General features: G+C 46.3%; 1 protein-coding gene across 4 annotated transcripts in view; it reads left to right on the top strand.

Moving 5' to 3' along the window:
* The first annotated feature begins 2,108 nt into the window (after positions 1–2,108).
* INPP5D (inositol polyphosphate-5-phosphatase D) overlaps positions 2,109–26,966 on the top strand; it is a 660,212-nt gene continuing 635,354 nt past the window's right edge. For 3 of the 4 annotated variants that reach the window (XM_085634688.1, XM_085634689.1, XM_085634687.1), the window contains exon 1: positions 2,109–2,560. In XM_085634688.1, the coding sequence (XP_085490814.1) occupies positions 2,412–2,560 (149 nt within the window). In that variant the 5' untranslated portion in view covers positions 2,109–2,411. The remainder of the gene's footprint in view (positions 2,561–26,966) is intronic. The other variant, XM_085634690.1, reaches the window with a different exon arrangement.

Genomic DNA, 26,966 nt, shown 5'->3' with positions numbered 1-26,966 from the left:
CTAAATCTAGTATTTAGGGGCACCCCTGAACCTTGCTTCTTCAGACAAGAACCTGCAACAAGAAAAGAAGAAGGACTGAACAGCCGTGCTGAAGCTAACAAGGGTAAGACGCCCACTGACTTGGCCCCACCTGAAATGTGGCTCTAGTTGCGCTTCTACCCTCCATCACTCTAATGCCTAACATGCATCTTGCATAGGCTGAGCCCGTCGTATTTTGACCCCCTAGCACCCCTTGGGGGCACCAACATCCGCACTTTGCACTTTAATTGTTTTATTCACTGTCTCAAGCAGATCGGGTAGGTTGCTGTTTTTTTTAGACACTTAGATACAGATCGCAACTACGGCTTCCTCATTCCTTGTCTCTGAACATGGACAATAAAGGCACTCTTTCTCATCTTTTTAATAACCGTTTTATTGTAAAATTTTAATGGTTTTAACTACAACTGTTTAAGCTCCATTAAATAACATTCTATCTTTTTAACTCCTTTACCTGTCATCCTGCACAGCTCTAGTGCCCGCAGTCATGACTCACAGCCTTTAGAAGCACTTTAAAAAAGCAAACTAATTTCCCTTTTCTCCCTATTTAAAAATCAAAACCGACAGGAAAATCGACGGGTTTGTCTGTATTTATCTATCAAACCGTTTAAAGCGAAAAACGGGGAGCTTTATTTATAATTACAATACAACAATACAATACAATATTTTATTTGATTCAGATCTCTACTGAGATCAACAAATACATACACATGAACTCATCCTTATTAAAATACAATCACAGAACTTTTAAAATTAATTATAAAATAGAACAATAAAAATGCTTTAAAATCCACTTGTGCAACAAAATGTTACGATTATGTGCTCTACTTTAAAACAATTTAAAAAAACGTTAAAAAAATGTAAACCAGTTATGACAAACTAATTCATTGTCTGGAGAGTTACACAGCATAATTAAGTCATGAGCTAGAGTCGCTTTATGCTTTAATTGGATAGGTTTTATATATCGTCGTCGAGCCTCTACCATTCTCGGGTTTGGATAAATTAGTAAAACATTAAATAAATCTTGTTGTCCTCTTTACACAATTCACATATGCCTTTATTGTTATTTATACCGTCCCTACTGGCTAGGTATGTTGCTAATGGGAGTATTCCCATACGTAAGAGTTCTAATTGAAATTGTGAATAGGGCGCATGGGTTTTAAAATCTATGCCTTCAGCGAAACGATTTATACTGCTTTAGCTGAATGCAATATTCTTTGTCATTTTCGTAACTGCTTCTAGGAGTCAGACGTTTTAAAAAGAGCTTCGAATGCGCTGGGGACCACTCGTGTAAAACTGCTACAGTGCATTGAGAAACCTCAACAGCCTTTAACAAATTCCTATTAAGAGTATTCCGAGATGCTTCCTCTCTGAAAGTCTCCAATTTTAAGAGATACCTTAATGTGTCTGGTGCTGCGTGTAATTAAATAAATACAAATTCGTTTAATTTCAGGGACATGGCGTGTATCTTGTAGCAGTGTTCTTTGATGTTTTGAGGCATTATACATAATCGTGAACCCTGCTGTCATCAAAAACCACAATATATGAAAACTGATGCAAAGGAGTAGTTGCACCTGCTGTTTGGGTGTATTTGATGTTTCTTTTGCCACGTTTCGCTTTACAGGCGTGAACTCATTTCCTCCTGTATACAGTTTCCAGTTTTTGCTTCCCTTTTCTCAGAGGATCCAGTCACCACAGTGCCTTAATCCTCTTTTTTGGTCAAGCGCTTCGAGGGCCATTGCTGCAGCCTGCCTGCGTGCATTGCCTCGCGCGCAGCGTGACTCTCCGTGATGTTTGCACGCGACTGTGTATTTGTGGTATGTGTGCAGTTCCCAGTCTTTGCAGATAAGGTTTGAGGGGGCGGACGCACCAGATCTGTGATGTGAGCAGACACGGGCACGGCACAGCGAAGCTGCGCTTGTGGTGACATTGACTTGCGAGTTCCGTCCACTCCACCCTCCAGAATTTAAATATTTCAGTGTAGTGACATGCATGCGTAGCGCGGTGCGGGTCCGTGGCCGTAATGAGGAAGTTCTTACTCAGTTTCCTTTTTGATTCTGCAGAGTTCAAACAGGAAACCGAGTGAGGGTGAGATTAAAAAGAGAGTCGGTGGAAGGGGGCGCTCTGCAGAGAAGGGGAGATGGGGTCTGCTGCCTCGGAAGGAGAACCGGAGAGCTGAGGCTGTCTCGGGGCAGTGCGAGGGAAGAGACTGTCTCACGGGGGTCTGTCTCTGGGTCCTTTCGAAGGGAGAAGGAAGTGCAGTGCTGGACCACAAGCTGTCACCAGGCCTGACTGCAGGGCGACAGCTGAGGCGGTCGCCGAGGCTCACACAGCTGGAAGGGAGCGCCGGTGCCGAGAGCTGAATCCTGTTTTTAATGATTCCTGCAGTCATGGCCAACACCTGGTGCCACGGAAACATCACCCGCTCGAAGGCCGAAGACCTCCTGTCCAAGTCTGGCAAGGACGGCAGCTTCCTCGTGCGCGTCAGCGAATCCATCAATGGGGCCTACGCTCTGTGCGTGCTGTGAGTACACACTCATCCTCCTCACCTCAAAGATAAATCAGCAGGTGTAACCCTTCCAGAAACAGCCTGTCAGGCAAAGTGTGCGACCCTTTCGCCACAGGGACAGACTGTCAGACAGTGTCAGAGACAGACCATGAGACCCTCTCACCACAGAGACACACACAGCGTCAGCACGCCTAACTGTGAGACCCACTGACCACAGAGAGAGACTGCTAGACTCACTCCTCCTTCACGCAGAGACGCCATCAGGTAGTCAAATACATTTTGAAAAATACTTGAGACTCCTCCACCTCTCCAGCCGGAGGGACGGACGAAACGCATTCACACACATATGCTTTGTCAGCGAGATAGCTTCAGAAAGCAGAGCTGGCCTATGGGACATTCCCATCAGAAGGTCACAGTGCGCCTCCCTACAAGACACAGAAACCTAGAATGAAAGAGGCCCCCTCCGAGAGGCAGAGACAGTGAGACACTCCTACCAGAGAAAGGCAGAGACAGTCTGTGAAACCGACTGTGAGACACTCTCATCACAGAGATAGACTGCAAGACACCATCCCTGACAGAGAAACCTAGATTGCAAGGCATCCACCGACAGGTGGCGAGAGACTGAGGTAGACTGTCAGACACTCTCAACACTGCGAGACACCGACAGACATGCACAAACGGACCTAGACACACCGTGAGGACATTCTTTACAGTGAGACCCCGCCACACACAGAGCCCTAGAATACGAGACCCCCCTGACATTTAAAGACAGACTGTCTGTGAAACCAACTGAGAGATACTCTCACCGCAGAAACACACTGCAAGACACCTTCTCACACACAGAGGCTTAGTCTGTGAGACAGCTGCAGAAAGCAGAGATGGACAGAGAGACATATTGTGAGCCACCCTACAACAAACACAGTGGTCTAAAATGAAAGGGTTCCTCGGAGAGGCTGAGCCAGACAGTGAGGCGCTTCTACCACAGAGCCAGACTACAAGACACCCTCCTACCCACAGAGGCCTGCAGTGCAAGACACCCTCCTACCCACAGAGGCCTGCAGTGCAAGACACCCTCCTACCCACAGAGGCCTCCAGTGCAAGATACCCAAGGCACCCTCCTACCAACAGAGGCCTGCAGTGCAAGACACCCTCCTACCCACAGAGGCCTACAGTGCAAGACACCCAAGGCACCCTCCTACCCAGAGTCCCGCAGTGCAAGACACCCGCCCACTCCCACAGAGGCCTACAGTGCAAGACACCCTCACACCCCAAGAGGCCTACAGTGCACAACGCCCTCCTACCCACAGAGCCAGACTACAAGACACCCACCTACTCACAGAGGCCTACAGTGCAAGACACCCTCTCACGCACAGAGGCCTAAAGTGCAAGGCACCCTCCCACGCACAGAGGCCTACAGTGCAAGGCACCCTCCCACGCACAGAGGCCTACAGTGCAAGGCACCCTCCCACGCACAGAGGCCTACAGTGCAAGACACCCTCTCATGCACAGAGGCCTACAGTGCAAGGCACCCTCCCACGCACAGAGGCCTACAGTGCAAGGCACCCTCCCACCCACAGAGGCCTACAGTGCAAGACACCCTCCCACGCACAGAGGCCTACAGTGCAAGGCACCCTCCCATGCACAGAGGCCTACAGTGCAAGACACCCTCCTACCCACGGAGCCAGACTACAAGACACCCACCTACTCACAGAGGCCTACAGTGCAAGACACCCTCTCACGCACAGAGGCCTACAGTGCAAGGCACCCTCCCACGCACAGAGGCCTACAGTGCAAGGCACCCTCCCACCCACAGAGGCCTACAGTGCAAGACACCCTCCCACGCACAGAGGCCTACAGTGCAAGGCACCCTCCCATGCACAGAGGCCTACAGTGCAAGACACCCTCTCACGCACAGAGCCAGACTACAAGACACCCACCTACTCACAGAGGCCTACAGTGCAAGACACCCTCTCACGCACAGAGGCCTACAGAGCAAGACACCCTCTCACGCACAGAGGCCTACAGAGCAAGACACCCTCTCACGCACAGAGGCCTACAGAGCAAGGCACCCTCCCACGCACAGAGGCCTACAGTGCAAGGTACAATCCCACCCACAGTGGCCTACAGTGCAAGACACCCTCCCACGCACAGAGGCCTACAGTGCAAGGCACCCTCCCATGCACAGAGGCCTACAGTGCAAGACACCCTCCTACCCACGGAGCCAGACTACAAGACACCCACCTACTCACAGAGGCCTACAGTGCAAGACACCCTCTCACGCACAGAGGCCTACAGTGCAAGGCACCCTCCCACGCACAGAGGCCTACAGTGCAAGGCACCCTCCCACCCACAGAGGCCTACAGTGCAAGACACCCTCCCACGCACAGAGGCCTACAGTGCAAGGCACCCTCCCATGCACAGAGGCCTACAGTGCAAGGCACCCTCCCACCCACAGAGGCCTACAGTGCAAGGCACCCTCCCATGCACAGAGGCCTACAGTGCAAGACACCCTCCTACCCACGGAGCCAGACTACAAGACACCCACCTACTCACAGAGGCCTACAGTGCAAGACACCCTCTCACGCACAGAGGCCTACAGTGCAAGGCACCCTCCCACGCACAGAGGCCTACAGTGCAAGGCACCCTCCCACCCACAGAGGCCTACAGTGCAAGACACCCTCCCACGCACAGAGGCCTACAGTGCAAGGCACCCTCCCATGCACAGAGGCCTACAGAGCAAGGCACCCTCCCACGCACAGAGGCCTACAGTGCAAGGTACAATCCCACCCACAGAGGCCTACAGTGCAAGACAGCATCTTACCCCCAGAGCCAGACTACAAGACACCCTTCTACTCAGAGAGGCCTACCGTGCAAGACACCCACCTACCCACAGAGGCCTACAGTGCAAGGCACCATCCTACCCACAGAGCCAGACAGATGGAGACAGACTGTGAAACACACTATGAGACAGTCTTCCCATGGAGGAAAACTGTGATACACTCTGACACACACAGAACTAGAATGTGAAAATGCCCTTTGACAGGCAGAGACAGACAGCGCAACTGACTCAGAGTCTCTCATGTCGAAGATAGACTACAAAGACGTCATCCCACAGGGCGAAACCTAGATTGTGAGACACCCACCGATAGATGGCGAGAGACTGAAACAGACTGTGAGACACTCTCAACATTGTGAGACACCGTCCGACAGACAACGAGGACATTCTTGCTAGTGACAGACTGCGAGACACCCTCCCACACACAGAGGCCTAGAATGTGAGACGCTCTCTGACAGAGACAGACTGTGAAAAAGACTTATAGATACTCTTCCTTCAGAGAGGGTTTTGAGGCACCCTGCCACTCACACAAGGCCTGAACTACGAGACACCCTCAAACAGGCAGAGAGACAAACTGCGAGATATCATCATCACAGAGAATGACATTAAGGTATCTCTCCTACCCTTACCTACACAAAGGCCCAGAATTCAAAACACACAGAGACACTCTTCGATGAAAAAATATACTGAGCTGGAGTGTAGAACAATGCCGTACTGACAGTTCCAGTTCCAGAAAGTAGGTTACTCTCTTGCAAAAAGTTAATTAAAGACACTGTTACCCAGAAATAGAGACATACTGTAAGACATCATCTCAGTAACAGGATCAAGGCTTTAATTGTAATGAAAAAAGTGTGAGGTATCTAAATGGGTTGTGGCTTATGTAATTAAGGAAGTGGCTTAAACATGTAAACTAAATTTCCGTGATTCCCATCGTGCGGCACACAACCGGTATTTTAGTTCCTCTCTGAGCTTTCTGTTGGACTTAATACCAAAATGTAAGTTAAACTGAGACAAAGGTCTAACTTCACTACTTGTAAATGCCCTTTGTGAATACCTAAAGTCATAAAGTTAGACTTTCGTCTCAGTGTACCTTTGTGAGATCGGGCCCTGAGAATTTTAGTAGGGATATGGAGGGTTCTGGCACAAAGCACCCGCGAGCTCGGCGCCCGATGCTGCAGCACTGTTCATACCGCCCTAATGCTGGTGCATATTGTAAGAACTCCATAGAAAGAAACTTACAGCAAGACCTACTCCCATGGACATGCGTCTTTATAGACAGACTGTGAGACATCCTCCACACAGAGATACAATCGGTGAGACACTGTCAGACATGCCCTCACTTAAACTGTGAGACACTTGTTTTGTGGCGTTCTACCGCAAGGCCCTCCTTTTCTAGTTCAAAATTGTTGACTGCACAAATAAAACACAGCTAACCATGGGCTTTGAAGAGCCCTAACGTATTTCAGGGGATGAACTGTGTTTGAAGTGCATCTGCTGCGTTTTTTTTTACAAGATGGCCTCATGGCAGGGGCCATATACGCTGCTTCATGAGTAATCTAGTACAAGATTTAGTAGTAGTATGTTCAGACCTTTAATAATGAACCATAGTATTTTAATCCTTCGCATTTTGTTTGTTATATGTTGCATATACTTCCACATGGTTGTTCCTGTTTGATTCTTTTTAGGTCGAGCCTAGCACGGTGCGAATGCGCTGCTCTATGGGGGGCTTCTTGTGAGCACTCTAAACTTCTCCGTGTGGGTCACACTCCTCCCACACATTGGATTGGCCTATGAGTGTGTCTTTCAACAATGAAAGCATGCAAATGGCTAAAGGCGGGCGCATGTCCCACCTCTTTAGCAAAGGTTCACTCCCACAGCGTTTTGCTTGTGGGAGCGAGCAGCGACGAGCAGGGTGGCAGCTGCATTCCTCATTTTTTTCATTACAGCGTGCTCGCACCACTCGCGGGACACTGTTCTTTATGTTAGGTGTGTTGCGAGCATTTTTACTTTGATGGAACCCTCCCGACGCTTCCGTCTGAATGCAACAAAACCGTAGAGACAACATACCGCGGAGACGAGCACTGCTATGTCTCCGCTGTATACCCAGTCCAAGACGGGGAATTGCCTCCTCCCTCCCAGCTGCAGGAAGGTTTCTCTTGGCTCAACCGGTGTAGACGTCTCTGGCACTTTCTCTGGGTCAGGGATGTCTCTCTGCTCTTCTAGCTGAATAGGTCTCTAATGCGCTCTCTTGCTCTTTCTCCGCGTCCGCGCTGCCCGGATCAGCACTTCAGCGGCTCTTTCTGCCCGAGATGCCTCTGGTCTCCCTGCTCTGACAGGGCACTCTGCCTTTCAGCTCTCTCCGTTTTCCCAGCTGAAACAGTCTCATGCGCTATCTCTCTGACGCAGTTATGTCTGTCTGCTCTCTCAGCTAAAGCTGTTTTCTGAGCTTTCCCACACAGCTGGTTCAGCTCCTTCTTTGATAGTCACTTGAACTCTGTCTTTCACTTATCTATATGTTTAGTGTTGGAGAAGTCTCCTGTACTCTCTCTCTCTGGCCAGTTGCCTCTGCTCTCAGTTGAGGTACTGACTTGGACTCCCACATGCAACTGCTTGGCCCACCTGATAAAGCAGTCTCTCGAGCTCTCTCACCTCTTTTTATTTTCTCAGCTTAAACTGTCTCTTGAGCTATCACTCTGCCTCAGCTGTCTCTGCTGTCCCACTTGAAGCAATCTTCAACCAACAGTTTACGCGGCCTCTTGAGCTCTCTCTTCTCCTCTCGCTCTCTGGCCTGGCTGTCTCTGTTCTCTTGAGCTCCTTCTCTGGCACAGCTGTCTCTCCTTCCCTGCTGAATCAGCTTCTCGAGTACTCTCCTGCGGCAGGAGCTTCCCTTTGGGCAGGCGGAGCACAGGGGCCAGGGCAACCATCCCTGCGCCTCAGCCCTCCACCCCTCCCCACCCGTCGCACTCCCACACCGCTACCATATCTTCCCCTCATCTCTGAGAGCTGAATCCCTCGTGAAGGCAAAAATGAGGCTGCAGGCAGAGCTCTACAGTTTTAGAGCAGCCCCCATGACTCTACAGATGTAGCAAGCGCTATATAAATGCAATGACAATACAATTTGAAAATTGTTCGGTTATGGTGATTTATTTAAAAAATACACTCTTGTTAGTAAGGTAGGATTAACTCTTATGAGCATTCATTTTATTTCAAAAATATATTTCAGAGCAGCATTTTCACAAGCACAGTAATTGTTAGCTTGCTTTTCAAACAGTACAAAAGCAAAAACGCAAATGGTTTTCATTTACACACTATTGTTTGTGGCCTCTTGGTTCGATTCAATCAAGTTAAGTCAATCAGAACCGTCCGCAACTCCTAGAATGCACAAGGTTATTCAAAGAAAATCCAGGACTGAAGAACTGTGGCCTTCGTGACACAGAGCTATCTGGGAACCATATCTTATTGGCAAAACTACTGCATACTGGAGGGGAAACGGCCATTACAAAGCAGCTGTTACCACACATAGCCTGTACCATGTACCAGTGGCGCGAAACTATCCTATATATATTTATAAATCAGACTACTTGAACTAGTGTGTATCAGTTGTATAGCTCTTCAATTCCTGGCTGCACAACACCCAGGAAAATGTGCTGTATAGCTAAACACTTATAAGGTCCCAAAGGCGAGACCAATTGGCTATGCCAATGCTTGTTTAACAATCCGAGGTATCCATATGAAAACTACAGGCAATTCCGCAGTTTCTGAATTCTCTTGCCCGGATTGAAAAAAAGTAGAAAGGAAGGCAAATTGCCCTGCAGAGCAACGTTCTTAATTCCTCACAGCGAGGAATGCATAGAATAAGGTGAATACATATAGAATTATAGATGGGTAACAGCTTTTGTTTACAACTGTTGCTATGTCATAGCAATGAGGTACTGGATTTGAATCCTGTTATTCGCAGTAGTTGCTCTCTACCAGAGCCATACACAGCATATAGAATTATAGATGGGTAATAGTGAATTATGGAATATTTGTCACAGAGGGGTGCTATGTGACATCAAATAGTCAATAGGAGAAACGCTGGAGTTGTCTTTGATGTCACTCAGAACACAGAGTTTAAAAATATCCCCATAATTCACCTTGTACTCATATATAATTTTATGTTATGTATGGTCCTCTAAATCATCTGCCCATGCATTAAACTGCTATACAGTGGGCGAAGAGAGATGGGAGAGCCATACATAAAGTGGCCTTGTTATGTATCCCTGCCCCAAAGATAAAAGCCCTGTCAGCCTGGCCTGGAGGGACTTTATGACAGCAACACTGGGTACCGAGATTTGTTATCAACTGTTGCAACATCATAGCAGTGAGTTATCTGTTTTAGAAACTGAAATAAACATAGTGGCTCTCAGTATGAGCTATACATAACATTAAGTTAATTAGACTGGCTGGCTCCTCACAGTGTTCTTCAAAGCCATTTTCTCAGGGGGGAGCTTTTGGGTAGTGCCCGCCTGCTTGAGCCCCAGGAGTGTCCTACCAATCCGTGTGGCACAAAAACGTACCTCCTGGGAAAGTTGTTTTTAAACGGTCTTTCATTTGTCGGGTCAATGTAATAGGTTAAATACACCAATTGGCGTCTTGCAGTGCTTCTAAAATCAATTGGGCTTTAGGCTCTGGGCTTTTTTTCAACTCACAGAGAAGCAAACCAACCCCAATTCTTCTCTGTCGTTGGAAAAACGAGTCAAATTTTCATGGCTTTGATTAGCACGCAGGAATTTCACCTAATCCAACTTTTGTCGTCACACCTAAAAGGTGGGGTACTCTTTCACCACAATTGCCCCTCTTGTTTAGAACTGTTGAGGACGTTTTACTCTCCTCCACTCACCCTTATCAAGCATGTAAATTAGAGTCTCCTTATCTCCTATTTTATTCAACCTACACATTGAACTTTTGGAAGACCTGACAGCAGCATCTGCCCATGCAGGTAAGAGCGGTGGGGCTGAGTAGGGGGGATTTCGACAGACGACGACGAGGGAAATGTAATTATTTATTTAATTTTCTCATGTGGTCGTCTGTCGAATCCCCCCTCAACCCGGCCCGCCGCTCTTACCTGCACGGGCCGCTGCTGCCTGATAGCATAATTTTGTTTTAAGAAAATATTGTTTGCTAGATATACACAGCTTCTTGACTGCTGAGCCTCTTCAACATTGTCATACACTCAGCAGAGACACTCAAAGTGGCCTCTGCCCTCAGAAAGCTCTTTGTGATGGGCCAACCTCTGCTGTACCACCATCTGAATGCCATTGGAGGGCTGCACTTCCCATGTTCTGATGCCCTGTCCTTCCCTTATGTAGAAAAAACCTAACAACATCCTCAACACACTGGAGGAAACCTACGAGCATGATGGGGAAGGGATTTAGTGTATTTCAAAAAAATTTCCTTCAACTTAGGCGAAGTTCCTGTTGAAACTGAGTTTACAAGGTAGAACTATGGAGTGTTAATGTAGCTTGTAGCCTCCCAATGAATACATATACATGCCCTCATTATGATAGGCCTGTAACTCTTGATAAGGGCAGTAACCATATGGCCAATAACCAGTCAGAGGCCCCATTGACAATTTTGAGGTTCGCGTAGTTACCGCCAAACTTGTTTACCCTGGAGATTTTAAAAAAATGAAGATAATGAGCAATTACTGAGGAAAGTTAGAATGACCAATTCCCTCATTCCTTAGGGAGGTCTCAGGATTCAGCCCAGAATCCCCATGAATTCCTGTCCACTGGAGTTAATGGGAACTTCTTGTGTGGTTAACTCTGGAGGTGAGAAATTACTATATGACCCGCCAAGGCTCCTATAATGAAGTCTATAAAGTCACTGTCATCATTTATCTCCAGAGCTTCTATCAGATTGGGTTTATCTAGACACCAAGTATATCTTGGATTGTATATTCATCTTATTTGTAGTTATTTACAATGAATTCTTTATGGGAGTTATATTGATTCCAAGTGCTCAGCAGCCTTTGCATGTCTGTATACCAGCACAGCACTGTCTTACAACATTAACTTATTTTTGTAATTGTCATCATAAATAAGGTTGTTTTTCTAAGGATTTTATTAACAAGTTAGGTTGAAGCGGGGTGGGAATGCACCCCATTTTGAAACCATTTGCCGTATACTTAGCCTTGGAGCCATGAATGTCGATTCACCAAAATGCCAGTGGTAGCAGAAGTGACATCACTTACCCTTTGATGTCAGAGGAAATGACATCATATGGCTTGATGTCGTTCCAGAAATTGAAGTCCCGTGACCTTTTATCCTGATGAACTCTCAGGGGTGGCATTAATAAACTCTACAATAGGTGCAAGAATAATGCATTAGCATAATTGTTACTAAACAGCTAAATACCTATTTTAGTTACCAAATACCCATGTAAAGCCATCATAGGCAAACACAATCCTATGAAAGTGCAGACCATGAAGATTTTATGAAGTGCCACATGTTGCACAGATGTGCTTCTGGCTGTGACAGAATCAGGAAAGCTAATGATGTATAGACCTATGGTATGGACCAATCTCTCTCTCTTTCACCATCTTTAGCACCCCCACAACTCTGTAATGCTCATTTCTTCCTCTTTCATACTCCATTCGTCCTGCTCCTCCTTTCTCCCAATCCCTCTTGTTAACCACACAACTGTAATCCTGTTACATTAAATTCATTTAGTTTTTCGTTCACTTTAAAATGTAGCTCTCATATTCTCACACCTCTAATGCATGTTCTCTTCCAGTACCCTTTTCATTCGCTCAATCCCTTCACTCACATCTTTCCTTACACATCACCTGCCATTTTCCCAACCCTGCACCTGACAACCTTACTATTGTCTCTATGTCTTCTCTATGTCTTCAGCGGCTCTTTACACTGCAACCTCTTTCATTTGTTCCCTTTGTCTTCACTAGTTAGCCTCTTACCTCCAACTCTATCACACTCATTCTCTCACCTTTATCTCGATCAGTCCCTCGCTCACATATGTCTCTCTCAGTTTTCCTCTCACCTCATTATTCTCCAACCTCTATACCCTGTTCTACTGCAGATTTTGAATTTCCTCAGCTCAGTTTTTTGGACCATTAATGATCGCAATCTCTCGATTTTTCCGATCAGTTTCTGTTTCACCCATCTCGTTCTCCAAGCATCATCGGATATTTCATTTTGACATTCATCTCTGCCACTCTAATATCATCAACTCTATATCTATGCCAATGCCCTACAAACTTCACCCCTGTCTCAACTTTTCTCGCATCCCTCTTCCAGATTCATATGTCCTATCCAAAGCTGTTATTTGAGTACCCCCCTCTTACCTCAACCTTTCTCAATTTTAATTTCAGCTTCCTGTTTTATGCCCACTACTCTGTCACCCCCTTTCGCATTCCCTCTTTACACTCAGCCCGAGACATCCCTGTTTAGTTACTATTACTTACTATTTTGGAATCCTTTTCTTGGCATCACTCTCATGGTATCCCTTTGTCCCTTCCGTCTACCTCTCTCAGTCGATCCTATCTACTTTTCCCCTGCCATTTCCATTTTTCTTACTCTTCATTACTTAATTTCACACTATGTATTTCCCTGTCATTTTCTTTAAAACAAATCTTTCTAAGACTGTCCTTTCCTGGTTCTTTCTTTTCTTCTCATTTGTTTCTTATTGATTTATCTCTCTAACCCTTTTCTATTTCTCTGTTATATTGCTTTCCTGGTCAATTCTTTCCACATTCGCTCCCATTTTCTTTCTCTTTTGCCATTGAATCTACTTTTTTGTTGCAACACTTAACTTTGCACGTTGTTTCTCTCGCTGCTTCTTCCACTCCTATTTCATTGTATCTCCATTTCTGTTCCTTTCTCCTTCTCTTGTATCAAACTATTTTTTTCTTTCTTTTTCTCTTCATTTAACCGATTCCCCCTCTTCTGCCTCTTTGCCGCTTTCCCTTCTTCTTCTCTCTATTTGTTTTTCCTTGTAACCATATCAAGACCTCTGCTCCCCCTTCAAGCCCAAGCTTTGTGGCCTGTTAGAAATCAGATTGTGGGCTGAGGCACAGAAATCACTTCAGCACTTGTAATAAGAAGCAAGGCCAGCAATAGGGATCAGCTATGGTACAGGCAGCAGCAATGCAATTTCATTCACATACACAACAGTTACAGTAGATGTGTCTATATTGCATGCTTCATATCTACACACAATAGGTACAGCCCAGGCAGGAGTGTATGATTCCTTTGCATATGAAAAATATTCCTCACAGGCAGCAGCAGTGCAAGCTTCATTCACAAAGAGTGGGGGTTCTGCAGGGCAGCAATGGTGAATATTTTCATCGAATATAAATGGCACAACACAGAGAGCAGCAGTGCAAGCCTCCCTGACATAAAACAGGCATTGCACAAGCAGCTGCTGTGCAACCTTCCACCACACATTTAACATGAACAGCTGTTGCACAAGTTCTTCTACCACAAATAAGAAACCCCGGGGGCAGCAGCTATGAAAAAACATCTTCAAACTAAACTGTTACAGCAGAGGTCTGATTCATAAAAAAGGTACAGAACTGGAAGTACCATTGCATCACTGACAAAACATGTAACAGGTACAGCATAAGAGATAGTTGGCATATGCCTATATCACAAAACAGGCTCTATAGCCGGAGGAGAAGGCAAAAAGTGTATTAAAACAAGTGCAGCAGCTGCGGACGCCTCTCTTGCAAACCAGCCACAGTGCAGGGAGAGAAGCATTGGTGCAAACCCATCAGAAAATAGATTCAGCAGGGGTGGTGCCAGAGCTTGAGCTGAATATCCAAATTTCCCTGCCATAGACCTTTTTAGATGCCTGAGAAATAAAGAGGAGTTATCATCTAAGAGTTTAATTTACAGCGTAGCCCATTTGGCTACACAGTAAGGACCTGAAAGTCGATAAATAAGATTAAATGTAGGTTTACTACAAATTCAAAGCCAAACTGATGTACACAAGTCTCAAGAATATGTTGTAAAAATACAGAATCACTACTGGCAGTCCAAATCATCTGACAAAGTTTAGTCTCAACAGCATAAAGCCTACAAGGAATTCAGTAATAGCAGTGCAGAAGATGAGTAACAAAATCTGGTGATCAGTGTATGGTTTCCGGTCCTCTTGCCTAAATTACCTAAACTAAGCCTGAACTAAGTAGCATTAATTGGGGAAACCCTAATTAGATCCAGTAAAGCAGGAAGGTATTTGCATTGTAGAGACTTATGTAGAAGTTCTCCAAAATCAGGAGTGTTGCATTACATAAAGCCACACACAGAAATATAGCAAAGAGGTCTGTACCGCTCTGAGTCCAAAAGGAATCTGCCTAAAGCTAAAGTGTGACCACCAATTAAAACTCCACAGAACATTCGAGAATCCCACAACATGTGTCCCATTAGTTTTCCACCTTCTCACAGTAGAACATGCCAACCTTATTCGATGCTCTCATGGTCTGAACTTCAGGACGTCTTTGGATTCCTCCTCTCTATAGGTATAACATGAATAGGCATCCTTCCATTATTCGTTAGCATCTCTCATCATGGCCAAAAGCTCTTCTCCCGAGCCCCACTATCTCTCATATACAATGTTCCTTACACTAACTATAGGATCATATGAACACACTTACAAATAAGAAGAACATTTCAACCTGAGCAAACTTTCACATTGAAGGTTAAACATTAGAGTCCTACTGTTTAAGACCTGCGATCAAACTAACTTAGCAAAACACTTCAATATACATTTAAATGCATGGTTATGGATACATATACCGTTATAAAATAAGTACATGATACTATTCAAATGAATATGTGAGTGTATATATAGAGTTAACAAAATTACTCAAACTACACAAATGCAGATATATATGAAAATTGCAATTTGGTAGAACTGTAAGGAAAACATCAGTATGCACACTCATGTAAATATCTGAATTATACAACAAATGCACATTCAGCATTCTGGTCAAATGCACCACTTTATGTTAATGATATTAAACTGCATAAATATATGGTACTACGTGTACGTATGATGGCATAGTCAAGACGTGAAAGAGTGGACCGAAAAATAACGCTGTTCCAGGGGCAGCTAGTTAAGTCTTTCTCCTTCCCTAAGCACTTGCATTATTGCAATTAGCGAAACTTGTACACCTTATAAACCAGGTGCAGCAGAGGAATTAAGTTGCAAATACTAGCTTCCTTCACAAATCAGGTACCACATGGGAAGCAGCTGTGCAACAGTGCAAGCCTCCGTCAAACAAAAGATGTCTTCGTTATAGCTGGCCTGCACATTTTGTTTTAATAGCAAACCTAAGCTTGTGGCCAAATAATAATGAATGATAGCTGTTGGGCAAGTAGAACCACCAACAGATTTTGCACTCCAGATTTGAATCAGGTTAAGCCCGGGGGAAATTGTGTGCATTGTGCAAATCATGTTAGCAAATAGCACACATTGTTAGTGCTCAGCAAAATGGGTGAAATAGCATGCTGTATTAGTGTTATCCCCCATTTCTTGGCCTGAAACGTGCAGTGGTTCAGTAACTTTACATCCACTAAATACTGTACCTGGTCAAATAAGTTGGCCAATTAGAATGAGACACTTGCAGTGTTGGCAGCAGCAAAGCTAGTCTCAGTGGTGACTGGCACGGATGGGGGGTGGCAGGGTGGGGGCAGCGGCAGGGCTTAAGGGGACAAAAATAATAATTTAAAAAACGTACCTTACAGCCGCATCTCACATCCATCTCTCCTCCTCGCCCCTCTGCACAGTCAGAACAGGAAGCACATCCAGGCTTACCTAAGCCAATCACAATGCTGTAATGCAGTGTTGTGATTGGTCTGAGCACCGTGGGTTGGTGCTCAGCTAGGGAATGGGAGCCTGGGCATGTTCTCCACCCCGGCTGTAATGCAGCCTGGGAAGAGACTTGCAAAGTGCGCATGAATGTTTGGCCGGCCCGCTCATGTGCACTTTCAAATTGTGCTCACCACTCGTCCCCCTGCTCCTGTCTTCAGAGCAGCCCCGCCCCACCCTACAAAGCTGCCACAGCAGGAGAAAATAAAATATTAATTACCTTGAGTTATTATCATTTTATTTTTCCTTCATTTTACCGCTGCAGAGCAGTGGGCCGACGCTCCTGCGCCTTAGCGGAGAAGCCGCCACTGGCTAGTCTCCCTAACTAAAAGGAAGCAAGCAGCAGTGCAAGCCTTGCTGAAGAATTAGGTACCGCATAAGCTGCAGCTGAAAAGCCTACCACACACAACAAATGCACTAAGGGTAACACATTTGGGCTGGGTGTGCACTGTTCGGAACTGGTACCACCATCATGTGTGACACCTTCCAGCAGGCAATGCTTTTTATACCATAGCACATTTGCATGTACAAGAATACTAATGTTCCCTAAACTGTTTTGACTACCATAATCTTTCACATATAACATAATAATTGGATGTTACAGGTGTGCATGTGTGACAGCTGGCAAGAGGTTTTTGCAGTTGCACAAACAGTGGCATCAAATGGAGGTCAATTATGATCTTGCACATTTTGAGCCCAGTAGTGGAGCTCTACAGAATTCAACATACAAGGATCACTCTTCGAGACTGAATGTTTGCATTTCAAAGGTCTTTAATTGTGATATTTTATTGGAATCCAAGCAATTAGATCCAGATATATGAACAATGTTGAGCTATAAGTTGGACATGAAACACTTACAGTTAGGAGTCAGTGTGGTTTGGGTCAGCCCTCATGGGATGAAAGACATGGCAGCAGGGCCTGGATTCACTGGGATTCCATGCCAGCCATAGCCTCATCCTAGGAAAGCCACACACTCTTCTTTTATCCTTGCAAAGAGAGGGGCCCTTCATGGACACACACGGATTTCAGCAGTAATTGAAAGTGAGTCCCTTAAATGGCTTCCATGCTTGTTAGTTCCGTAAACGGTTATGTCTATGTGCTTTCTGTCGCTATCCAACAAAGCTATTATTGGATAATTCATAGGATTTTTGTACTCATTCTTGTTTACAGTCAGCATTATGCTACCTTTTGTTTCATACCGTAGTGACTATATTCAGGTCTGGCCTACAGATTTGGCTGTCTGGCAAAACCTCATGTTGCTAAACTCCACTCAACATCCACATATATAGAAAGGGTCTTTTCGACATCCTGTTTCAGCCACTGGCTACTGTGGTTAAGCTGGCTGTAGGCATCAGCTTTTAGGCTCGTCCATCAGCGCTGGTATTAGCCCACGACATTCCGACAATGTAGTCCACACGTGTATTGCTGGTAATTCTTTTTTCTTTATGCAGAGGGGTCCTGCTCCATCTTGCTGGTTACTAACCTCTCATGCTGCTGCCACTTCGTTGCTCTCCCCGATGTGAGGTGCCTTTCAGTGCACATGTATTTTTGTTTCCTAATGAATGTTGAATTGCTTCAAAAGGTCAATTCCAAGATGGCTGCCATGCACACACAAGCATGCCCAAGCAGACAGGGGAACTGTTTTGTGATTAATTTTCTTCCCAACTTGTGAATTTATCTTGGCTGCACTTCACAAATTGGTTCACTCTAACAAGTTTCCATTTTGCTTATTCAGTTTTCCCTCTGTAGCTGAAGTTCAGGGTGGTGTGCTACTGCATAGGTGTACCCACCTAGAGAGGCTCTGTGAAATTTGCTCATACTCTGTCAGGCTGCATTCACTGTAGGTTAGGGGAGCCAATTGTGCTGCAGAGCACAAGTGTTCAGTAACATCCGAATTACCAGAGTTCTGTCCGGGCTACCGCTATCAACAAAGGGAGAGCAGAAGTCTGGCACAGCAAGCGCCAGAGACCTGTACTGTACTGCAAACCCTGCCCCAAACAAAAATGTTTAACTGGAGCGCAAACTACCTGAATGTGTGCACATCCTTTGCATCATAATGTTGCCAATCCTTGCACCCCTTACAAATGTTTTTCTCCTCTTATCACCAAAGCTGTTACAGTCTCAGAATGTACTGCATTGGGGGTCCGACCTCCAGCCTAATGCACTTGCTTGACCCCACCACACCTGACTGGGCTAGATCGTGGTGCTGCTCGATTTTCCAGAGCAGACATATCATTCCACGACAAAAAATCAGCTCCGATAGCATCCGCCCGGCCTGGAGTGCTCCCTACATCCAATCTGCTGGTCCGGTGTGAAGCCTTTAGCCAAGCCTTTGGGTAGGGAGGTATTGGATGTAACCAGTGTTTACAGATCTCCCTTCTAGCAAGAAGCAATAGCTAAAGCAGTAGACACCACTGAGGTATGCCCAAGAGACTGTGTGATACAGTATCTACCTCAACCAATACCAATGTAGGGCTCAGCTTGATTTTAAATTGTTGTTGATAGATCTCAGGACACTTCTAGTTATGTTACATGTAGATTTAATGTAGGACACAGCTGAGAGCACACCTGGCCAGCTGACCAGACCATCAACTGACAAGAGTAGAACACTCCGATACAAGTTTGAACACACATCGGTATTCTGTGAGGCTAAGGAGGTAAGAACACAAAGGAAGGGCTAACGACCACTGTAAGCCATGTTACATGAAGTACTGATTTACAACACATCTTCCTCCTTTACAGAAGAATGAAATAAATAAACAAATCACAAAAATCAAGCTTAATGTATGGGAGACAACAACAATAATAATTAAGACAGATAGGAGGTCTACAACGTCTTGAACTGTTTTTAGTTTGTGAAGGCATGCAAGCGTTTAAGGACAAAGAGTGTTAAGAATAAAGTGTGAGGTGAGACACATCACCCAAAACAACTAATAGGTATCACCACCACCTACTCCCCTTAGACTGACAAAAACAGGAAAAGACAGTCCACTTTCTCCAATCTGTCCTTGACCAGCAAAAACAGGAAGAGACAGTTCACTTTCTTCAATCTGTTTCTGTCCACCATCACTTTCCACTCCAAGTTGAATATGAACAGCTCAACAGATGCCTCCATGCTTTACAAATACTACAGTCCTGGGTACTCTTCGAGATTTCTAAGTGCAGTACCAAATGGGATGTTTGGGGTTTTAATTATAGCTTGAAGTTTTCTTTCTTTTTAGGGTGGACGCTTAGTCTTAGTTGTGATTTGCTCCGTCCAGTCATGTTTATTTTTCTTCGGATCTGAGTCTATGCCCAAGTTATGGGTTCTTTGTCACAGACCTAATTCTTTTTCAAAGGTTCTAGACTCATAGACTCTGTCTTAGTTGTGGACTTTTGTCTCTGTTCTGGGCTCTTCCTCCAAGTTCTGGAACCCATTTGGTATTGGTTTTGAGACCTTTGTCCCCTCTCAGTTCTGGTTCTGGGACCTTTGTCCCCTCCTAATGCCGGTTCTGGGACCTTTGTCCCCCCTGGTACTGGATCTGGGAACTTTGTCCCCTCCTGATGCCGATTCTGAGACCTTTATGCCCTCTTGGTTCTGAGACATTTGTCCATTGCCGGTTCTGGGACCTTTGCCCCCTCTGGTTCTGGGACCTTTGTCCCCTCCTTGTTCTGGGACACTTGTACATTGTTGGTTCCAGGACCTTTGTCCCCTCCTGGTTCTGTGCTAAGTCCCTCAGTCCTTCGTTTTCCCGGTTTTGGAGTTAGAGTCCCAGTTCTATATTATCTGTCCTGGTTCAAGTAGGTTCGCATGTTACTTGCAATAGTTTTCTCCAGGTCAAAATACTAATAGCTACTTTCTAATTTTCCCACCTTGCCGATTTGCTCTCTTCAACTCTTCCTGCATCGAGGAGCCTTGGGACATTCTATTGAGGGTGCTTACACCTGGAGGCTGCCTGTTTGCTGGGACTGCGAGGTCCAGGGTGCGTAGCTGCCAGATTCATTCAGCGCACCTGGTCACTCTTCCCGGCCCCTCCTTCAGCTCCTCCGCCTACATAACGCCTCGCGGCCCCCGCTTCGCGGGAGCCGCTCGCAGGCGCGGACCTTGCCGATTTGCTCTCTTCAACTCTTCCTGCATCGAGGAGCCTTGGGACATTCTATTGAGGGTGCTTACACCTGGAGGCTGCCTGTTTGCTGGGACTGCGAGGTCCAGGGTGCGTTGCTGCCAGATTCATTCAGCGCACCTGGTCACTCTTCCCGGCCCCTCCTTCAGCTCCTCCGCCTACATATCGCCTCACGGCCCCCGCTTCGCGGGGGCCGCTCGCAGGCGCGGACCTTGCCGATTTGCTCTCTTCAACTCTTCCTGCATCGATGAGCCTTGGGACATTCTATTGAGGGTGCTTACACCTGGAGGCTGCCTGTTTGCTGGGACTGCGAGGTCCAGGGTGCGTAGCTGGCAGATTCATTCAGCGCACCTGGTCACTCTTCCCGGCCCCTCCTTCAACTCCTCCCCCTCTTACTATATAATCCCCCGATCACTTACGCGTTAGCGGGACGCGTGCGGGGCGCAGCCCGGGCAAAGGGCGGGCCGTTTGAGGCCGTTAGAGGACGGGAGAGGCTGGGCCTGGGCCACCCCCCTTGGTCCATCCTGGGAATTCATTTGGATTTTGAGGGTTACTGTTGGTGTTTGCCAGTAGAGATGACGACAAGGGAAACAAGGAGTAAAAGTGCAACGGCTGTTGCAGCTGTATCAAAGGGAACATTGGATAATTACTTCGTGAAAGCTGGGTCCCTATTAATAGAGGACATTACGCTCCTTGAGAGGCGAATATCTCAGGAATTGGACTGGGTGAGGAGATCGTCTATGGGTCCCTTGGCTCAGGCAAAGTCTCCTGAGGTAAGCCCAGAACTTATTGTGTTGGACACGGGGGTGGCCGGCACAAGTGATCCCTCCGGGACTTTGGATATATCAAATTGTACTTCCCAGTTAAGCATGAAGGACCCTAGTGATTCTGTAGACCTTAGCATGCTAACTCTTCCGCCTGCTCAACCCCACCCCATACCTACTATAAACCCCATCCTAGACCCCGATAATGCTAACCCCGCAGGCCCAAAAGCGAACAAGCAAAAGGGGATTAGAGAAGGAGCAATCCCGAAAAAGAGAGGAGGGCCCAAGAACAAGGGCGCGCGAAAGCTGAATACCTCAAAACTCTCCTCGTATCCGCTATTAAACAGTTCTTGTTTAAACATTAGGGAAAAAACGCAAATAGATAGAGCTGAGGCCATGGGCTTCAATTCACCGGGGGAGACAAGCACCCACGCTGAATTGAATTTACTAGAGCCCACTGAGGAGGATGTTACCCTTGCGGATATAGGTGCCCTCATAAGAAACCTCTTAAGCCCACTGGAAGAAAGGCTAATAAAAATGGAAGCTAGGTTAGTGGCCATAGAAAAGTCGACAGTCCAACTAGCTGACAGTTTCAAAGTAATTAATAATGGTGGGACCAAGGTTCCCGACAGAGTAACAAAAAAGGGACCCTCTCAGGCTGCAAATCAGGTTAAAAGTGTTACACATATAGCGCAGCAGGCAAAACCTACCCCGTCTATAAGTAACAACACACACTTGAAGGCAAATGCACCAAAAAATCATGTAGAACAGTATATTCATCCACCTTCCCCTCCAACTAGTGCAAAGCAAGTTGGGGAAAGGGATCGTGCTCCTATCAACACACCGAATACTGGAGAACTAACGACCGAGGGTGTGAGCAAGAGGATAAAGCCTAGACCAATACACCTTCCCCCAGATGCAGCCCCATAGACTGTTGTCCTAGTAGGGGTACCAGAATTGAACGCTACCTCTAAAGAATCCACCGCCTCCCTTAAGAATAAGGTAATAAATTGGCTATGCACATACAGACCGCTCCCGGAAGGTATATTGAGCGCAGTCCTTATGGTACGAAGGGTCCCTTGGTTGGGTAGTTCAATTAAATCCATAAATGGTGACTGTGTTATAGTCAGTTTTAAAGATCATAGGACCGTCCTGCATATATGCGGATGGATCCCAGGGGATGAGGGGACTACCATTCAATCCCTACCCCTCTCCTTTTTTTACCCTCCTCTAGTATATGATAGAGAGGATGAGACCTGGGGGGCTTGGATACAAAGACCGGCCGGGAGGGGAGATATCAAAAGAAGGGGAGTTTTTCATCGCCCCAGAAGCCAATACCAAGGGTACCCTGAAATTAATGTACAAGGCACACATCCGGAGAGATTGGGTGGGGGGTTGGCAAGAGGATGGAGAGAATTCCCCAACTCGAGAAGACAGGAGCTAGCCCACTACACCACCAATATGGTCGACGAGGGATGGGAAATTTGCCATAGGAGAGGCGGTAACTGGGGCATTAGCGAGCAAGACTACCATCCCCGGAGATCCCCTCAGCAATGTTACCTTCCAACGCAGAATAGGTACAGTCAGCTAGACATGGTAGATTGACTGCCCATATACACAAGCAGGAAGTGTAACTCTGTATTATGGGAGGCTGTGGACGGAATTAGTCTAGAGATAGAGTTGCCCAACGCCCTAGAACACCATGGGGTTCTGAGTAATTCTATTGGCAAGCCACGTCACAATGTGGGGGAAGAAATAAGCCTCCCCCCAATATATCCAGAGATCATGGCCAGCGATAAAGGGAATGTTTCCACCCACACTATTATTTCGAACGATAGGCCCCCGCCATTAAAAATATTGTCATGGAATGTGGCAGGTTTGGGAAATAAGTCCGACTGTCAGGAATGGATTGAATATACTGATTCTAAAGATCTATGCATGTTCCAGGAAACTTGGGAGAGAGAGGAACATGCGAGGCAGGGTTTTGCAGTATTCTCCATTCCTGCGAAATGGGGGGGAAGGGGGCGTCCATCGGGAGGCCTTGAAACCTGGGTCGCAGTTCACCTGGGATGCCAGGCCACGCGTTTTCCAGTGGCATCAGAAGACATACTTGTGGTTCTACTGGAATGGTCCTATTGCTGCAGATTAGCGGTGGTAAATGTATACTCAAGGCCGGTTACCATCTCACAGGAGTCCCCCACCATTGACGAACTGTCGGATCTTCTCGCTGAACTCCCTAAGGGGTTCCCTTTTGTAGTGGGAGGGGATTTGAACTCACATTTTGAGCCCTTAGCAGGTCTCTTAGATGGGGCTTTCTTAGAGGAAGATGCAAGATGGCGATTACCATTGACAGTATCTATATCGCCCAAAGCTTGGAGCCCACTAGCACTCCAGATTACTGCCCTAACTTTGAGACATGGGGTGAGGGCCTGTAACGGGCGTGCTAAATCTGATATCCCGAGTAAACCCACATTTAATCGGAAAGGTAGGTGTTGGAAATAAAAGTCTCCAAGCGATGTGAGGTGGAGAACAAGTTTATTACAGGTGAATCCTCCAGCCTTCATTAGCCACTGACCCAACGTTCTAACCCAAGCTTCACGCTAACATTCCATGCATGGGCGAACCCAAGAGGGGAAGAGGGCGGGGGGGGGGGAAAGGGGAAAGAGGAACAGGGACAGGTTATAACACATCTCCCTGCGGAACAAAGCAATGAACAGACAAATCTACTGCAGGTTACAATGAAACCAATACAAACTGATACTGTGATGGAAATTGACTAAGGTTACTATCCTGAACTAAAGGAAAACAATGATCAGTCACGGTCCCATTTTGTAGTCTGCTTGCCAACTTGGGGGTCTACGTGCTCTGGTAATTTTGTGTTCCTCTCTACCCAGCCTACCCGCGTTATGATTACTCTCACATGTAGGTTGGGTACCAACTGTGCTTGGGCACCCCGCTATGTTGTCCATGCTCCATGTGCCCCCATCTTCTAGCACTACGGCATTGTTGTAGACCTTCGTTATCCTCAGTGGTTTAGAAAATGAAGAAACCTTGGATTTGGATAGGGAGGGCTTCTTAACCACCACCCATTGGCCTTCTTTCCACTTTTTTGTAGACGCTCCCCATCGGTTGTCATACCATAGTTTGTACTCTTGTTGATGTTTCCGCGTCTTCTCAGCCACATGATCTCTGTCCACCCATACGGGGGTTCCTCCATTAAGCCAGTTGGGCGTGAGTTTAGAGCCTGGGTTCCTCCCTTTAAGTGAAACAAACGGTGACACACCTGAGACCGCATTGGGAGTTGTATGGTATGACCACAGCATCTTCCTGATGGCCTCCTCCACTGATACTCGAGAACTCAATGCAAGCTGAATGGTGTTCTTAATCATCCTGTTTGTTCTTTCTACTAGCCCATTGGCCTTGGGACAGTAGAGTGGTGCCTTGATGTGAGTGATAGCCAGTGTGGTCAAAAACAGCTTCATTTCTTCCGAAACGAATTGAACTCCGTTGTCCGTTATTAAGACTTCTGGTATGCCCTCTTTGGCGAAGGTATCTCTAAGGAAACTTAACAACACCGCCGTTGTGATGGAGGGGACCAGTCTTGTCTCAATCCAATGAGAGTGATAGTCAATTAAAACGAACATGAACTTCTGAGATTGGTTAAGTAGGTTGAGAGGACCGATTATGTCCAACCCCAATTTAGCCCATGGTGTAGTAGGGACTTCAACTGGAACAAGGGGAAACTTGCGAATCACTTTGGTTTTGTCGCTGGTACCACATGCCGTGCAGTTCTTAACCTGCTCCTCCACTCTGGAATCCATCCCTGGGAACCAGTAGTGTTGTCTGATTTTACTTTTGGTCATACTTCTACCAGGGTGACCCTCATGTGCAATCTGGATTATCCTTTCGTACATGTCCTTAGGAGGAACAATTTTACTTCCTCTGCAGACGTGTTCACTCACAATGGATAGTTCATCACGTACCGGCCAGAATTGATGGATAGTTTCCGGCACCTCGGACTTGTTATCCGGCCATCCTGTGCGAATCATGTTCTTCAGTATGATCATCATGCTATCCTCCTTTAAGGATTCTTCCCACTCTTTGCGGTTGATGGCAGGAATCTCCACCCATAAGACCGTCTCTTCCGGTGGGTTTTGCATCGGATCACCCCCGTTCACAGGAAGCCGTGAAAGACAGTCTGCTATCCTGTTATCACTTCCAGGGACGTATACCATGGAATAGTTGAACCCTTGAAGACTCAGCACCCACTTTGCTATTCTAGGAGTAGTACCTTCCAACCTTTTGGTGGAGAATAACGGTAATAACGGTTTGTGATCCGTCCTTAACACAAATGGGATACCCCACAGAAAATACTTAAAGTGGTTGATGGCCCAGTAACAGGCTAAAGCCTCTTTTTCCACCGTTGAGTAGTTAAATTCAGCGTCTCTCAACGTTCTGGATGCGAACGCTACCACAACTTCCTGTCCGTTTTTTTTTTTAGTTAGTGCTGCTCCTAGCCCCTTTGTGCTAGCGTCCGTGGAAAGTGTGGTCTTGGCATTGGAGTCAAACGCCCCCAGAATAGGAGCATCCGCAATTGCCTTCTTGATGAGAATGAAAGCTGACTGATGCTGTTGATTCCATTCAAATTTGGAACACTTCTTAAGCAACTCTCTGAGGGGCTGCACCTGGTCTGCAAAGTTTTTCACGAACTTGGCCATATACTCTGCAAGACCCAGAAATGACTTGAGCTCTTCTTTGTTGGTGGGCTCTGGAGCTTGTTTGACGGCATCAACCAAACTTGATTTGGGTTTGATACCTTCGCTCGATATGTTGTGACCCAGATAGACCACCGAATCCACTCCTATTTTGCACTTGTCCCTTTGGGTGGTAAAACCTGCCTTGCTGAGTCGGGTCAGTACTGCTTCCAAATTTTTATTATGCTCTTCAACGGATGAACCATGGATCAAGATATCATCTTGGAAGCAAAGAACTTTTTCCAAGCCTTGCAGTATATGTTGCATGATACGTTGGAATACTGCTGCCGCCAACGCCAATCCAAAGGGTAACCTGGCGAATTGATACGCTCCCAGCGGGGTTATGAATGAGGTAAGAGGTTTGGACTCCGGATGGAGGGCGACCTGGTGGTATGCTGAAGATAGGTCTAACACCGAAAAAACTTTTGCCTCGTGGATTGCAGATAACATTTCATTTATGTTGGGAAGAGGGTGTCTGTCCACCCAAATATTAGAGTTTAGATCCCTAAGGTCCACACATAGACGAATCCCTTTGTTTCCCCCTTTAGCTGCTACTACGATGGGCGCCAACCATTCTGAACTTTCAATTCTCTCTATAATTTTGCACCTTTCCAATCTATCCAGTTCTTCCTTTAGTGGCTCTCTTGTTAGAAGTGGAATGGATCTTGGTTTGTGAACTATTGGTTTCGCATTAGTTTTTAGTTTGATTTTGTGAAGGAAACCCTTTAGAAGTCCTACTCCGTCCGTAAACACCTCAGGAAATTTGTTGCATATTTCTCTCCCCACATTAGATCTGTCGATCAAATACACAGGTTCAGGTGCGTTGGGGTCTAACTTGATCCCCAAATCCTTTTGGTGTTTCCATCCTAGTAGGTTTGAACCGGTTTTTGTGATGTAGACTTTTCCCACAGTGGATCTATCCTTGAAATCAATGTTCATAAGTAGCATCCCCACCAATGGTATAGGATCTTGATTGTACCCCCCGGGTTTGATGTCAGGGGGTAGGAGTTTGTATGCACGTGTACCTGAATTAGCTTGGAAAGTAGCTTCATTTACAAGAGTGTACGGGAAACAAGAATCAGCGTAAACTTC

This window comes from Triturus cristatus, chromosome 11 (assembly GCF_964204655.1).
Source record: "Triturus cristatus chromosome 11, aTriCri1.1, whole genome shotgun sequence".
NCBI lineage: Eukaryota > Metazoa > Chordata > Amphibia > Caudata > Salamandridae > Triturus > Triturus cristatus.
Note: the sequence above shows the minus strand (reverse complement) of the source record. Positions and strands in the feature narration are given on the sequence as shown.